This window comes from Fusarium redolens (genome assembly GCF_020744475.1).
Source record: "Fusarium redolens strain MPI-CAGE-AT-0023 chromosome Unknown BKA55scaffold_24, whole genome shotgun sequence".
In the NCBI taxonomy this organism is placed as follows: domain Eukaryota; kingdom Fungi; phylum Ascomycota; class Sordariomycetes; order Hypocreales; family Nectriaceae; genus Fusarium; species Fusarium redolens.
Window position 1 is genome coordinate 522175 of NW_025763687.1, and position 16694 is coordinate 538868.

A 16694-nucleotide genomic window follows, 5' to 3' on the forward strand; every position below is an offset into this window, starting at 1 on the left:
GAGGCGTACCAACATCGGCCGCATCTGCAGAGGCCAACCTTGCGTAGAGTCCACACACACAAGGCTTCCGTGTCCTGGGGTCATGGGTCCTCAATTTGGAGGGGCGTAGGTGAGGACAGAACCGCGGACCGGTGCTAGAGTCAGTGAAAAGTTTTCAGGCTACAGCTGCATTTAATACTACGGTGTTGTCGGTATGTAAAGATGGGTTCCAGTGGAACCTTATCTGACCTGGCAGCTTCTGGATAGCAGTTGTCAGTATGCTGGTGTCCTGAAGCCTTCTGAGCAGCGCAAATTGTTGAACACTAGTCTCGCTTGCATGCATGTGTCATAAGTGATAAGTGGTCAAGACGCTGCCTTCATGAATCGTCTATCTAATGCTGACTGAATATGTACATGATCAACCAGCGATAAGCTATTTGAAGATGAGACATTCTAACGTTGGATTTGCTGACGTTCAAAAGGTGGAAGCAAGGCTGGAACAGCAGTGCTCAAGTCACGCCATTCAAGCCATTTTCAAGCTCCCTACATTCGCCATCAACTGACCCAGCTCCACCAATCCATTATCTTGACAATTCGTCCTGGTTTTACTTAAGAATAAACTGGTGAACCACCAACGCTTTCTTCAATACAATCCATTTCTAATAGAGTCAACGGTGATCTCAATACCGCAACAAACTTGTGAGTTGATCCTCAGGCTCGTCTCGACTACGGCCGGTCATAAGGCTGAGATTTGAGCGAGCCAGGATGTACACGCTAAATGATGCCACCCATCAATTCGGTATAAAGTTTAGCTCGTTTGATGCACGGGTGCTTGGTGTGACTACCGTCAGTGCCGCTGGAGCCCTGCATGCCTGAAGGATGAGACATCGGCCCGCTTAACGGATGCGGTTACCGTATAAGGCACCCCACAATGGGCTTTATCTGGTCTTGATGAAGGACGAGACGACGAGGGCAGGGAGGGCCGTGCTTAGCGCGGTACACCGCTGCATATGGAGATGCGTATACCATGCCGCAATGTCGCCTCATTACCCTTGTACTTGAGTACATCCACGACCCCAAAATATTCAGCTTCTCGGCTACAGAGTCGTATTGCTCCAGGACCCGCACTCCGTCTGTCCGGGCAATTGACCGTGATTGACAACGCCATTGACAACTTTGACGCCGGGTGATATACAAAGTGATGTATCAGGCAAACCACGACACAAGGCCATTCACAGGCGACCGAGGACGATCAAGCCCGCGACTTGCCATTGGTTTGACAGGATGTTGACAAATTGTGTAGGTTGTAAACATTGGTATGAAGACCCAAATTCTGTCTAGATCTGTGCTCTGTGTCAGAGAGGGAAAAAAAAACCCCAAAAAGCAAGACTTAGTGTGAAAAACCACGACCTCTTTCTGCGGATAGGAAGTCAATCAGCTTCAAGGCTTGAGATTGAACTGTTGCTGTATTCTATGGGTAGGTAGTAGCACGGCTACGGGCTGAGCACACCGCTACTTAGCAATGCCAACTGAATCGAGCTTGGGCATGAATACGACAGATCAGTATCATCAAGCGAAGCATGTGAAACGCAAAGAGAAGACATCAGCGTCCTGCGCACAGAAGCGTAACGAGAGGAGGTACCTTGAGGCGTCTGCAAAGTACCCAATAGCTTAGGTGGTGACTGGGATTTTGAATGAACAAGGATTGTTCCGTTTCCCCGGAGTCCTCCACAATAGTTTGCGCCCCATTGGTAGCATCCGGAACAGGATGTAGGCCCGCACAATTGGTGGCGCGAGACGCCCAATAATGAGGATCTGCTTGAGCTAGACGAGGTCCGTGTTTGTTCTAAATCCTTGTTGTATAATGCAATGGGCCGTAAAGACGGGGCTGGTAGCCTGCAAAATGGCTGTCAAGGCCTTTAAATTGACGACCATGAACCCCTCAAGCGCCACATGCAGTTACAAACCACCAGTAACCTCGATGCAGTGCACACCGCTGCTCGTAGCTCACCATTGATGTTGGCGGACTTTGGCTGTCTGAAATGTAACCCGACAGGTCAGCGTCACGACTTGAAGTCCATAAACTTATGAAGCGCAAAGAGAGGATGCCAAGTGCACAACAGCGGTGCGATACGAAACAGGGTTCAGCCGTCTTACTCGGATCGCCGCACAATTTGAAGGCTGAAGTTAGCGCCCGCCGTCAACGAGCGGAACGGCTCCCGGACTGCCGGAGTGCAGGACCCTGCTGAAAGAAGCTAGAACGAACGGCCTGTTTGTTGAAAGCCGGGGATGGGCTATTGACTAGCGTCTGTACGCATTGGTCTAGGTGTAGGCTGAACCTCGTTTCAGTGCTGGGCGCTCTGGCAGGGACGATTCCGCGACCGAGAAGACCTAGCTGGCTCTTAAAAGAGCCACCTCACATCCCATGTAGAGATTTTTGTTTTCTCCGCTCTCGAGACAACGAGACTCAGTGGTCTTGTTTGCGAAACACGCCATACGCTGCGCTGCTTGGTAGTGTCCTGCCCTTGTCCACGGCGTCATAGCGACAACAAAAAGAAACAGTACAACCCTTCTCGATTTTGCTACTACGATCAACCACTTGACTTACGATACTGGTAACGTTATGTATGAGGAGATTTCCTCAGTAATTATGATGTTGCGCACGTACATTGAATAAAATTAATCCTCATTATGCATGTGAACTGGGGAATATGTTTCATCTCCAAATATTTGCTTGTCAACTCATGTTGTCATCTCCTTGCTCTGAATCTTTAATACGCGTGGCATAGCCATTGCTCTGAGTTGGAAAGACGGCAGTCTTCCATGCAGTAGAGCCGTTCGAAATCTCAGATATTTGTGTCGCTCTTTCCATCCTCCACAGTTACATCTCCGTTGTACTGGTTACCAGCTCCGATCTTTATAGGTTCGGAAATGAAAGCCGATCCCGAGGAAGTAGAACTATGTGTATAACGTGTGTATACTCTTCCGTTGATTTATGTGGCCTCTTTGTGTGCATCGTTGGTGGCTTTGTTGACACAACTGTAAACATTTCTCATTACTCCGTCTACGACTTTTTGGGCATCATCATGAGCATTGATATGATTCGTAGAAGAGGTAGCCGCTGTGCCCACATTGCTTGGATGGTCAGATTTGTGAGAAAATCGCTTGTCATGGGGTTCGGCACGGTCATGGCCGTCGAGGTTGTTGTGAGGTATGGACAAGGATGCGACGCGGGATGATCGGGAAGGGGATCCCTGAGAAGATGTTGAGGAAATCGAGTAATTCATCGGAAGTTGAACGACGAATTAACATAGATAGCGTGCTCGTGGAGATGGCTAACTGAGCAGAAAATGGTGGAGGGGAGCATTGCGGTATAAATACTAAAATTATAGTTCGTGACTCACTGTTACCGAGGTTCCGTGTATAGAGTACCGTAACACACAACTCGCAAAGCGGGTATAACGGCAGAGAGTATTTAGATCTACGCTCGGTTCTAGAGGCTACAAGGCTGGAGGGATGAGAAGTCACATATTCTGCGAGAGTCCTGGATCCCTGTGCTGTAGACGTTAGCGAGGCAGTGAACATTAAGGCCTGACAAAGATCTGATGGTAAATTTACTAGTACGCACGTAAAGTACATGGCGGGAATCAGGATCATCTCATGCTCTACCAAATGAGGCTCTGCAAAGGTACCATCATCAAGCCGATGTGCTTTGGCGGCCGGCACTTCACCGCTCCGCTAATATGTGATTGAGGCCACCTTGCTAGAGCTGAGTGACAACAATGCGAACAACTGTCGGCTGCAATAAGGATCACGAATGAAAGTCTTTTGAGGTCGAACGGGTTGATGCTGGCGTAGGTCACTTGTGATGATGAGGTAGGGGGCAAAGGCTCTGGGGTGGGAGAGAGGCGTAGTAAGATGGGTCGCATCTGCAGAGACCAGGCCTTCATCCAACTTAGCTTCTCGATGCACAAAAGCTCAGTGCGACTGGGGTCCGCCCACGTCAAGTGTAACGTCTCTGACAGTAGCATCTGAGCACACCGCTGTCTGACGATACAAACTTAGATGGCCCTGACTTGCGAAACAGGTAACCCGAAATGTCATTGTCACCACTTGAAATCTTGGAAGTGCAAGGAGAAGACAGCGGAGATGGGGTCCGGTCATCCGTCTCACTGCCCTGAACCGCTGGAACAGGTTCTGGGATACTGGCCCCTGTTCGGTGAGCTAGAACTAATGATCTGCTAGTCGAAGGAGGGATACTGGTAAGCAATGAGCATCCGTGCGCACCGGTTCAGGCCCAATTCGAATCACTTTCCAACAAAATCACCGTTGTCACCATGATTCCGCGGGTGATGTGACGACGCTCCTGCAGAGCCTTTTGTTATCTCACCTGTAAGAAGAAGGAGGTTTGGTGGTCTTCTTTACGAACACGGAGCAAAGTAGTAGGCTTGGGTCGAAACGGAGTTCAAGTACATATCCAACAAGATACGTCTCACGCACAACGGGATGCATCATAGAAGTCGAGCCTGAGCATGGAAGAGGGTGAGGGCATAGTACGTATGATTCTTCACGAGATACGATTGAGGTCTGTTAACGGGTAGAGTCATAATCTACGCGACACACGTTGGTTAAACGCAGTCGGCAGGGCCACGGATCGAGCCTAGTTTCATCGTTTGGTGGACTGGGGGCAGGAAGCTAGGTTGCTTTCCTTTTGAGCTTCCGAACCATGTCAACCTCTGGACCACGACGGGACAGATCGACTCAAAACCTCGCACGCACTTATGAACAATCGTATCCATCTTTCTTTTATGCCACTCAAGCTGCCTGAGCTTGAACCGCGACCGTGCACTGGTAAACCTTGATTCAAAGGTCTGTTCTACATATCGACCTTCTGTTTCTTCACTCAACACAATTCGCCTCATTGGTCTTCAGCAAATAAATCTATCACGTTACAACAAGTCAGGGTCCTACTGAAGGCAAATCCACTCTATCGTTACATCACTCTTTAGCACAAAAGCACATTAAAGTTGAACATATTATCATGTCGTCTCTTCGTCCCTTCGAGTGTGAGTGGCAAGATTGCGGGAAGGTCCGTTGAAAGAATGTATGGCGGCGGGGCTTTGTTAACTTCTGTTGTAGGGTTTTGCTAGAATTCGTGACTTCGTGGAGCATCATCATACACATACCGGCGAAAAACCATACAATTGCGATACGTGTGGGATGGGATTCGCACGGAAGAGCGTTCTAACTAGGCACATCCGGAACAAACATCAGAAGATTCACTCAGGAACAGCGAGTTCTCTCGAGATCCAAGAGTATTCCATGGACTCCGTCGGTAATGACTCCAACGAGTCTCCATCCACGCCTCAGCACTCCTCGATAACTAGGCCGACCCAGGAGATGACTTCCGCGGATCAAGATCTTCCGAATGGGCTGTCGATACACACCTTTACTGAAGTTGATTTTGCATCGCAATTGCTGAGTCACTACATCACACAAGACTATGATGGCCAAGAACGGGCTCCCGTCAGCGTCCCACGCGATTATGAAAATACTTGCGCACCAGGTCAATACACCGAACAGCCCACGCCGCTTGTAAGCCACAACATTTGCAATGATGTATCACAAGGAGAAACCGGTTCGCCTACATCTACCGGTACGCAGGTCATACCCTTTAATTCGTACCGACCATTAACACTTCCTCCACAGACATTGATAACTACCCGTTCAAATGCGGCCAGTTGGGTTGCGGCTACGCATTTAGCGGCAAAGATGACCAGCTTAAACATATAAAAAAATGCAAGTTGGTTTTGAAGATTTTGGACTGGAGGAAATCGGTCGAGAACTGGACACCCGAAGAACAGGCCAACCGTCGTCGGATTGTTCTCTTCCACAGGACACAAATCGAATCGAAAGTTGAGGCTATCTGCCAACCTGTGAGCATCAAGGAGCGAATAATCAACTGCATCTGCATATCCTGCATCTGGTGGGCCGAGAAAGGCGAGTGTTATGTCACATCAGTCGATATTATCCACCTTCTCGAGCAACTTATCGTAGCGCCGAGCTGTTTTAGGGTCGAGGAGAAGAACCGTATTCACTGTGAGTTGGACAAGTTACATCCACAGATAGTTTACAAGACCAAGCCCGATACTCAGAAGTTCTTCAAGATCATCATGGGCTTTCCTGATCCCAAGCCCCTCAGTATTGGGGAGGACGTCAAGGTATTCCCATGGGAAAATCTTGATTCTGCTCTCGAGAAGATCATTCGCAGTTACACGGTTCTCTCCAGCCTTACGGCCCCTGATCCTGATGCTGGGTCAGGCCAACGAGAGCTTGCTACACCTGAAACCCGTGACAGTGCACAGCTCTACACAATACCCGCCAGGCCACAACAAGCATACCCTGCCACCGAGAGAGGAAGCCCAGATGTTACTGATAAGACAAATCTTATACCGACTGGCTATCAGCTATCACAAGAATTAGAACAACTTCTCCCCGATCCTCCGTGTTTAGCTCCAGAAATCGAGACATTGACTGATGACTACCCAAACACCTATCATGTTACTCCACTCCATGACCCCACGCTTCCAGAAGGATTCTACGCCCACCAAGATGGAAGCCAGCTTGTTCAACATTATATAGCTTCACAATTCGCTATACTACTTGGTTCTTTTCATTCAAGTTACCCCCAGTCAACATTCTTTCCGGTGCCACAACACGACAGCCTATACCTGAACAGTCCCCAGGCCGGAGTATCTGATGAACTTTTGCCAGAAAAACGTGCAAGCCAAGCTCCGGACTCGAAGCAGCCAATGGAGGAGCTCCAGCCACGGCATGTATCTGTTTGCCAACTTCCGGGGCAAAAGAATTCCCCAATTGACCCAGCGCTGACGTCGAACGTCCAATTGGATTCTAACTCGGAACTTGCAAGGACACATAGAGAGTCGACTCCAAGGGCAAAAGCCACCAAGAAGAAGAAGGGGCAAAGAAACAAGGTCGTATTATCCTGCTCTTTTTGTACGAAAACCTTTAGCGGAAGACACAGAAAACGCGAACATGAACGCCATCAGCGAACTCGTAAGCCAGATAGGTCATTGAACTTACAAGATTACTAAATTTTACTCCACAGATACTCGTGAGCGTCCATACATATGCAAGTGGAAGAGTTGCGGCAAGCGCTATCCTCGACCAGACCATATGACACGCCATGCAAAGATCTGTCGTCACAAGCCAGCAGCTTTAGTTACAAATGATGGTGTCAGCGAGGTAAGTGACGTGGCGTGGCGCTATAGCACAGCGGTCGGATCTTGGGAACGCTCTGAGGCACCACAACTAACTTGCCTAGGACTCTTATTCGTTTTCACAAGAATCAACTCCTCTAGATCCAGCACGATGTTCTCTATCGACAGGTTCGATCCTCCTGGATGATAGGGATGCGGATCTTGACCAAAAAGCGGGAGGCAACGACTACCCTGATACATCCGCTGAGTGTGACTACGGTCACGCCAGTGTAGAAGAAAGCACCAATGACACTCCCCAACCTGTTCGAACTAGCATTATCAGTGCTAATGCTCGAACTAATACAAACTATCAGCTCAGTGAGCTCACTTTACCTGACCCTAACAAGGTAGTTTTGAACATTACGGGTGACCTGATATCGATCGGAGAGAACTGGTCAACGGACGACAAAGCCAATAGTCGACGGATTGTCCTCTTCTACAAGACACTAGTGGGGTCGACGGTGAACGCTACATGCAAATTGGTAAGCGCTCATAGTCAATCAGAGGACCGCCAATGCATCTCATGTATCTGGTGGGCTAAAAAAGGCGAGTGTTATGTCACAGGGGTCGATATTATCAACCTTCTCGAGTACCTTATGGCCGCGCCACGACAACTCAGCCGCCCAGAAAAGGATCGTATCCGCAACATGTTGAGGATGTTTGAACCGATTACGATTTCTAAGGAAAGTACAGGGAACCAAGATTTCTATAACATCATTATGGATTTTCCTGACTTGAAGCCCCGCAATCTGAATAAGCAGGGTTTCAAGGTTTACCCATGGAAGAAACTCGAGTCTGCCCTCAAAACGATTGTCGGCAGGTACGGTGTTAGCCTCGACAGCACAACCGAACTACAAGCATTGGGCATAAGCAATATCAACAGCAAGGTAAGTGAAGTAGTGTGGCGTGATAACGAGGTGATGAGATCTTCGGAAAGACTATTAGTTATCGCGACTAACTTGTGCAGAGTCCTTCTAAGTTTCCGCATCGAGGACGACCCACTCCAGATTCAAATCCACCTTCTCTCCAGAATGAATTGGACCTGCCTGGGACGTTGATTCAAGATGAATCCGACTCAGAACCAGCAGAGGATGAGATAGTTGTGTGTTTGAGACCAGAACAGGACCATCACAAACAGAATGCACCCACACTGCCTCTGGACAAACATATTGATGGAGTTGACGATACCTATCAGGATACTGAGGAGAAAGCGCGAGGTAGTAAGCTCTCCGTCACATACGACAACGATGACTGGGGCTATGCTATAGCAGACGGGAAGATTACCATTTACTACAAGAACACTCTCCTTACCAATTTTGACCGCGGTATTCAACACGAGGTACCAGTGCGAGACATGTGCCCTGGAGTGCAAAATATCCTTGATAGGATCTATGAAAACTTCCTACAGGGGGATATTAAACAACAACAGGAGGGCGGGGCCGAAGCTGAACAGATTCATATCAAAAGAAGAACCAGGGCAATGACTCAGCGCAACATATCGTTCAGCGAGAACACTGATGCGCAGCAGTGCCGCGAAGAGACTCATGCCACGATTGATGAATTGCAAAAGATGCTGCCGGAGTCAAAAGGACTGGATCTGAGTAGAATTTCTGTGTGCGAGCTCGATGATATTCTCAAGGCGGTATGGGAGGTGCTTAATACGATACGGCAGGTACTGATTAAGAGTTGGATTGAGAAAAACAGAACCTGCCAAGCAGCTTCTTGAGTAATTCTGGTGTTGCTGCACATCCAAGTGACACTGACCATACTATCAAGGAGCCCCTCGATTGTGCCGGGGAACCCAGTGTGCTCCCAAGCCTTGAAACCGCGTTTTTTGTACCTCCTTTCCACAAAAGACCAGAAACACTATGATATGATGGATTGCAATTTGTAGTCTCTTCCATGGCTCAGGGATGCCAAACTTTCGAGGTGCTCGGATGAGGAGAGTAACGAACCGTCAAGTCCCCAGCTACTTCGGTACATGGCGTTGGCCAAAACATCATACAGAGACCAACAGTCAGACTCTGAATATGGCCAAGTAAGGTATTTATACCATGTACGTCCGCGCTTTATTCTGGTTTGAAACAGGGATCTTTTGAACTGACCAAACGGCGAAAGTACTTCACATATTTCTGAGGGGCTTTGCGAGAGTGGCAACCAAAGGGCTTAACGGTTGCTCTAACTTGAATCTGACTTCGAGTTCGTGCTTTCTTTGCTCGGGCCTCAACCTCTTTGGAGGGGCGATCCCCGCTTATGCCTGTCGTCGGAAAGGAGGCCAACAATGACCTGGGTTTGTGGAAGGATCCGAAGCACATGAACCAAGCCCAACAAAAGTCTATAGTAGCCTTCAGGAATTGATACGAGATTTGCCTACGCGCTACCAGGCTGAGGAAAATAGGCTTGTAAATCTGAAAGAGAAAAGGGAATGGATTGGTGGAAAGCGGTTGACAATCATACACGGCTCGGACCCTCCCAGGGCCATAGGGAGACCGAAGTTTAGATGATAGCTGGGCCAGAATTTACATTTTTCCCCGGCCGTCGAAGTTTCCATGCTCAGCCATTGAGTATCAGTCATCACTAACTTCCACAGATCTAGAAACACAGAGGTACAATGTCATGAGGTGCATAAGAGCCTACTTCTTTGGTAATTCAGCTGTTCCCTTCTGATATTCTTCCATTGGTTATGAAGCATGCTGCCATCGCGATCTACAAGGCATTGGGCAACCTTCGTTACGTCCTAGTTTGAGTAGCAACCTATGTTCTTCACTGGCGAACAATGGATATTTCCTTCCGAAAGACTCCATCCCAAGCTTCCTTTCAATTTTTTCGCGCTTCTTCTGTTCCCGTACGCGTGTGTTCCTTTTGTGCGCTTTCACGGCTAAAAGCCATTAGTTTAGGATGGCGATGCGTCCTGTAGAGGCACGGTAGAGTCTGTGGTTGTCTTGAACAGAGAACAATGGTGTTGGCTGGCGACAACAAACTGCTGTAGAGGAATTGCGATGATTTGCCTAGTGTCCGGGTCTATGCATACTTTGTTTGCTTCGGGCGTGAATAAAAAACCGTTTACATGTTCGATTGCCCACGATTCGAGGTGGCTTGATGTGCGCAGGGAATGCGAATTTGTGTCAACACTGGATACTACGCCGCAAACCCGCCGGGTCGCGAAACCACGTTGAGGGGTCGCTGGATGCATCTTTCTGCCGACGCAAACCCGAGAAGCGATCGGAATGACGTTAGAGATTGTCATTCATGAAACGCGTTCCTGCGTTGCTGTTTTAGGGTTAGAAGCGAGGATGCCTGCATGTGAAACCTTCTCTGCGGGTTTGTTGAAGAACGAGGGCCGTGCTTAGCGAGGTGCACCGCTGCACATGGGGATGCGTTGCCGCTACCGTGCCGCAGCGGCTGTTAAGCTTGCCTCATCCCTTTGTACTCGAGTACATCCGTGGCCCCAAATCTTTCGGCTTCTCCACTACGGACCCGCATTCCGTCTGCCCCGGCGATGGACAGCCAGCGTTGAACAAAACCCCCACTCGCAACACACTTCTCATTAGGGGTTCTAGTGTTTATGGATTTCCTCCGCTCAAGGAGATAAAGCTTTCCATATTACTAAAGTTGCTGCTCGCCGGTGAAAGAGAGTGCATCACTCCTGCAGAAGGGAACTTGAGATGAAACACATTACCACCAACATTTCATTTCCTCCATCATACGTTCTATTATAAAGCGACATACTGGTACCGTCGGCCGAACATTTAAACCTGAGCTCGATGGCCCTCCATATACCCCCCAGAAGTATGCATCGAGTTGTCCAGGGTGGCTACCCAAAGTGCTTCAAGCGACCAAGCCATCGTTACTGAAACGACTCCCCAGCGATGTACAGAGACTCATTTTTTCGAACCTGGATTAACAGTTTCTCGTCTTCGTCTTCACGGTGAGCCGACCCTCTTACCACACAGTACATCCTCAACGCATGGTAACACCACGAGATAAGATTGAGTTTGTCATGAGAGTAGCAAAATAGCAAAAGATTTCCCAGAACATTGGGCTACCAAGAAAAGAAAAGATTGCCGACCCGGAAATTTGGAGTGCTACTGGTGCTTCCCTGTACGGACCCCGCAACACTTTGATGTGTTACAAGCCAATATGGCCTACTTTGACCCACAAGACGACTAGTATCGGAGCAGCAAGCGGGGCCTCAAGGCCGGCTTGTGCCGCTCCGCCGCTTCCGTATCGGATGTGGAGTAACAACTGGACTTCACGCACCATCTGGCTGCATCGTGACAATGCTCCTCAAGTTGCCCACTACGACCAAAAGAAAAGTAGTAATAATCGTTACTATGGGTCTGTCTACACGATTGTAGAAGTCGTTTGCATTATCTTGGGTGGGCAAACGTGAGAAATGCTTGCGCCATGGAGCTTTGCTGCACCAAAGGCCCATGGAAAAGACTTGTGTGAATGCAGATTAGTGATATTAAGCTATATGAAGGTCAATCATCGTAGGATATGCGCATAGTCAATTACTAGCGATATTCTAGTCACATTTCTCAACAGATAAACACGATCAATGGGAATAGATGGTACTAAAGGATAATAAGGAGAATATCTGTACATGAATCAAGAAAATGGCCGTGAGTAGCACTGCATCATGGAATCAGATACAGGCCAACTTTCCATCTGAGAAGATGCTTTCCAATCTCATCAAGCCTCCAAATTCAATGAGCCTGCCTTTGGAAGCGCGACCGTAGCGTGGGCTATTAGGAGTCCCAGGATTGGCCAGCATTATTCCAGAGGGAGATCATCATTCCTCTTGAGTATCTTATGCACACACTCGCGGACGAGTCCTGTCCAAGTTGAATCCAAGCTGGCAATATTAGGTCCAAAGCTTTCCGCAATGTACGATTGCACGAACAAGAGCGTGGCTCACTCCGGCTAGCCCCGATCTCAAGCCAAAGGTAATAAAGAGCCTCTGAACGGAGAACTTCTCTCTCTCTCCGCTAACAGCACCCATCTTCCACAATATCCATTTCCGGGTAGATTCAGAAATACACTCTTCAGGGTAAACAATAGTCATAGATATGGTGCAAGGCTGGTTTGGATCGTCATGGTCGCATTTAGTAAGCTTGTGTACTGTCTTTCGTGCCTCAAGAATGAAGACGTAAGTGTATATTTCTGTGGTACACATGGCGATATCGTTATAACCAGTAAATAGTGGTGGGTTTCCAGACTAGCCGTGGGTTTCCATAAGACAGGAAAGGAGCCTTAGGTGCCGTCCGCCGCAGTGAAGCAGAATTGCTTGTTTTATCTCGATAAAATGTAACTCGTTAACGATGAAGTTGAGTTGTTGTTAGAGTAGCTCCAAGCAGAAGTCAAGATCTAGTGAACAAGTCCAAAACCATAACTGTATTCTGTGCTCTAGTATTATAATTTCCAGCGCCGTAAGGTAATGTCATTGCTGGGCCATGGTAATTTGATGCCCATCGTGCAGGATAGCCCGTTTGCTAATAGGGCAGTCACGACACGCAGAGCCTCAATGTGTTTTCAGCAGTTTCTGCTGCTCGTGAATGGCAATCACACAAAACGTAATGACTTTTACATTCCCTTAGAAGAGCCTCGCAGTTACAAAAGGTTTGCGCACTGGGCTGGTCGCGCGGCAATAAGAGTTGAACTTGTAGTTGTGCACTAAATACCAACCAAACTGCCATCGGCACTAGAGGCCATACACTGGATAAAGGTTGCGATTTATAATGCAGAAAAATGCAACTGTGAAGCAACAAGGCTTGGTGCAACGACTTTGTTTTGTTGGATGCATGCGCAGTGCGGATTTGCGGAGCCTCATGATTGAAACATAGGTGGCATCAATGTGGCTGGTGTAGTCGTTTTGCAAAATAGGAACCAAGAACAAGAATGGAATTCTGGATACTTCTCAACGACGTACGTGACTAGAGTGCCCTCTCCATAGAGTCGCCTCTTATAGGCATTGTTTGCAAATAACTGTTCACCAACATATCATCAGATGTATTTACAAAGCTCCATAGACGACAGCGGGTACCTACCTAACCTATAGGTATGAAGGCTGGCCAGCTTGCCGCTATGGCGGATTCAATAGGAGCCGAGACCGTGGTGGAGCATGATGACACCCCTTTTCGACGTCAAAACGATCGCGACGATTGGTGACACCGACGAGCAAAGACGAGACACCACGCGACAATTAAAAGATGATGCGATAGAAATTCAAATGCCTACCCGGAAGAGGACGCGAAATGTACCGACCGAAGCCTACAAGAGTAGTGGCAACAGCAGTAGCAGCGATAGAAGGGCAATGCTGCAGAAGTCGCTAAATTTCACGGAGAGCCGCGGATAGACTTGAAGATTGCAGGAAGCGTTAAAGAGCCAGATGGAAAAAAACGAGGGATTGTCGGAAGCTAACCCTAAGCTGTTGCAAAATATGAAGAGACAATGGACGAGATGGAGGAACAGATGACCGAAGAATAATAGCTGGTCCATGAGCAGCTCAAAACCATCGCGATGACTGCAACGGAGGAATCCTAACGATCATATAATGCCGTTACATGACCCTCGACATGTATGCCTCAAGCCACTCCCCAAACCGCGACCTCGACCGATCCTCTCGTCCCCACGGTTGACACGCTCCACTGCACGATTCATGTTTCGCGAATACGAGATGACGATACCAGACGCTTGGCCGGGACGATCTGAGCGACAGTGGAGAATCAAACCCGGGCCGAACTGGATAATTCCATGGGACGATGTCGAGCCGTACTTAAGAACCCAAAGGACACCGGAACCCGCGTCCTACGAGACGGTCTTTCCCCGATTGAAGTGGACACTGTCAGCCGCAATGCGATACCGAACGAGATCAACGAATTTCGAGTAGAAGACGCCGAGACTCTTGGCCGAGGGGATGACACAAGTTAGCGAGATTAGCATGGCTCAGCAGGCGAAGCGATCTCAAGTTGTACGGTTCCATGGTCGTATGCTTCAAGCGACCCGAAGCCAAAGAATTTATCGGCCAAGGACTCCAGTGGCTGGACGAGAGTTGGCACCGCAAGAGTGCTTGAACGTCGCGACTGGGTAAAACAATGCTATAACTGCCCACAGATCACGAACGATAATGTATCAGTTGGATCGACCTCAAGTCTGCGGCAAGTGTGCACAAGATTACCTTCATAGCAGATGCACGGAAATGATCGCCAAGATGTGTCCCATGCGGCGGCTTTCATGAGTCACACAGAAGAACCTATCAGAAGTTCTATCCAACATAGTATGAATAACTTGTTCCGATTGTTTGAGCTGAATGTGAGGATGAAAGGACTGGCACACGAGAGGCGGATAAACTACAAGGATATTTGGGATGCAGCAGTGCTGGCCATCCAAAAACCTCAAGCACGAAAGATCCAAGGAAAGCTGCTAACGGTGCCAATGGGACATCACGGGTGGCTCAAGATGGTACTGATGAGTATTGCTTTGGGTGAAAAAAGAGGTGAAGGCAGAGCAGGTGTCAGTAGAGTCCTTAGACGTGACTGCGACGGTCAATCGCCTGCCAGAGCGTCTGGTCTTCATGGCGTCTGTCTACATACCCGGTGGAGATGCCCAAACTCTACAGGACATGTGCAGAAAGCTTGGCAGGGCTATCACTGACGTGAGGCGAAGGCCAGGAAGGGCGGTGGATGGGGTGATTACCCGTGACTTCAACCGGCACGACCAGGTGAAGGGAGGAGACGATGCATCGGTGGCAAAATAGGGCGTGATGGATTATCGACTTGATGAACGGATTCATGCTTCAAGGCCTTCCCCAGCGAGGCGCAAAGACATGGGAAAGCGGAGACTGTGGGAAACATGGACCTGGTTCAGTCTTCCGGGCAGCTTGCGGACGCACGTATCAAAGGTGCGATACATGGTACGGGGCAAGGATCAGATCATCGCATGATAGAGACAGTGTTCGACATCTCAGTTCCTGCGTCGAAACAGGACGAAAGACTCCTGTTTACTAATGCATCCAAGAAGGATATTAATAATAGGATTGTGGATACAGTAAGCGATAAACTGATGAGAAACAGGGTACAGCAGAAGACGAACAAATTGATGTTGACGGTTTCGGAAGTCGCCTAGGCCTTGACACCTAGAGTCGAACCACCCTATACGCAAAAAGGCGGCGGACCGACGATCTCACCCAGCTGCGATATGTTTGCACATACTGCAGGAACAGGGCGCGAGCCGCAAGATGTGTTGGTCAGAACTCCTGAAACTTCGAGGGTTAGGAACCGCGGCGGGGAAGGAACATCGCGATGCCATCCGATAACGCAAGATGAACCATTGCAAGGATTTCCTAGCGGACAACGATAACATCTGGAAGGCGGCTAAATATCCGAAATCTAAAGACAAGAGAGCTTTTCGATAACTGCACAGCTCACGAGAGAAGACGGAATGAAAGCGGCGAATCATCGAGAACAAGCCGAAGAACTTCTAGCCAAGTTCTTTCCCCCACTGCCAGACAATGTCGACGATGAAGGATCCAGGCAACAGAGAGCTCCACTAGTGATGCCGAAATTGTCTGTAGAAGACGTAGAGCGTCGACTGTGTAAGACAAAGTCGTGAGAGCCGCCAACAGAAGACAAACTACCCGCGATCGTCTGGAAGCAGGACTGGCCGTTGGTGAAGCACGATATCCTCAGCATCTTCCAAGCATCATTAGAGGGAGACATGATACCGAAACACTGGAGGCATGCCCATATCATTTACCGCCCAAGAAGCTAGGTAAAGACGACCATACGATCGCGAAAGCCTGGAGACCGATCTCGCTTCTAGCCACGTTGGACAAGGTGTTGGAGTCCGTTGTGGCTGAGAAAGTCCCCTACGCTGTAGAAGCTCACAGGCTCCTCCCGATCACATTGGCTCGCGCAAGCAACGATCAGCAGAATAAGCCCTCGTATTTCTACAAGAACAAAGCCTCTCAGGGTGGTCATGTTGTGAGTCTTATCAGTTTCGAAGCGAAGGGAGTGTACAACGGCGTATTCAACTTGAGACCATTGCAGCGTATGGAGGCAAGAGGGATTCTAAATGGCCTCCTGCGATGGGTTGATGCATTTTGCTCAGAGCGGACTGCAACCATTATGATCAATGGTCAAAGTTCCGAGAGCAGACTGCTACCATAAGAAGGACTCCCGCAAGGATCTCCTTTGTCGCGATGCCGTCTCTGTTCTTCAATGCAGATCTGGTGCAAACCCAGATCGACGGGAATGGTGGAGCCATCGCGTTCGCGGACGCCTACATTGCTTGGGTATCTGGACCAATGGCCCAGAGCAACCGGGGAGGGATATAAGCGATAATTGACAAAGCTCTCGACTGGGAGAGACGCAGCGGCGAAACAGTTGAAGCTGAGAAGATGGCGATCATACATCTCACGCGATACACAAGCAG

General features: G+C 48.9%; 1 protein-coding gene across 1 annotated transcript; it reads left to right on the top strand.

Moving 5' to 3' along the window:
- Positions 1-5379: 5379 nt before the first annotated feature.
- Positions 5380-8985, top strand: BKA55DRAFT_599093 (uncharacterized protein; the record flags this gene model as incomplete). The annotated part of the gene is made up of 8 exons (XM_046196348.1): positions 5380-5635; positions 5689-6078; positions 6109-6336; positions 6493-6605; positions 6789-7056; positions 7109-7245; positions 8227-8604; positions 8668-8985. The coding sequence occupies 8 exons, from the start codon at positions 5380-5382 to the stop codon at positions 8983-8985; spliced, it is 2088 nt and encodes a 695-aa protein (XP_046042833.1).
- Positions 8986-16694: the final 7709 nt, after the last annotated feature.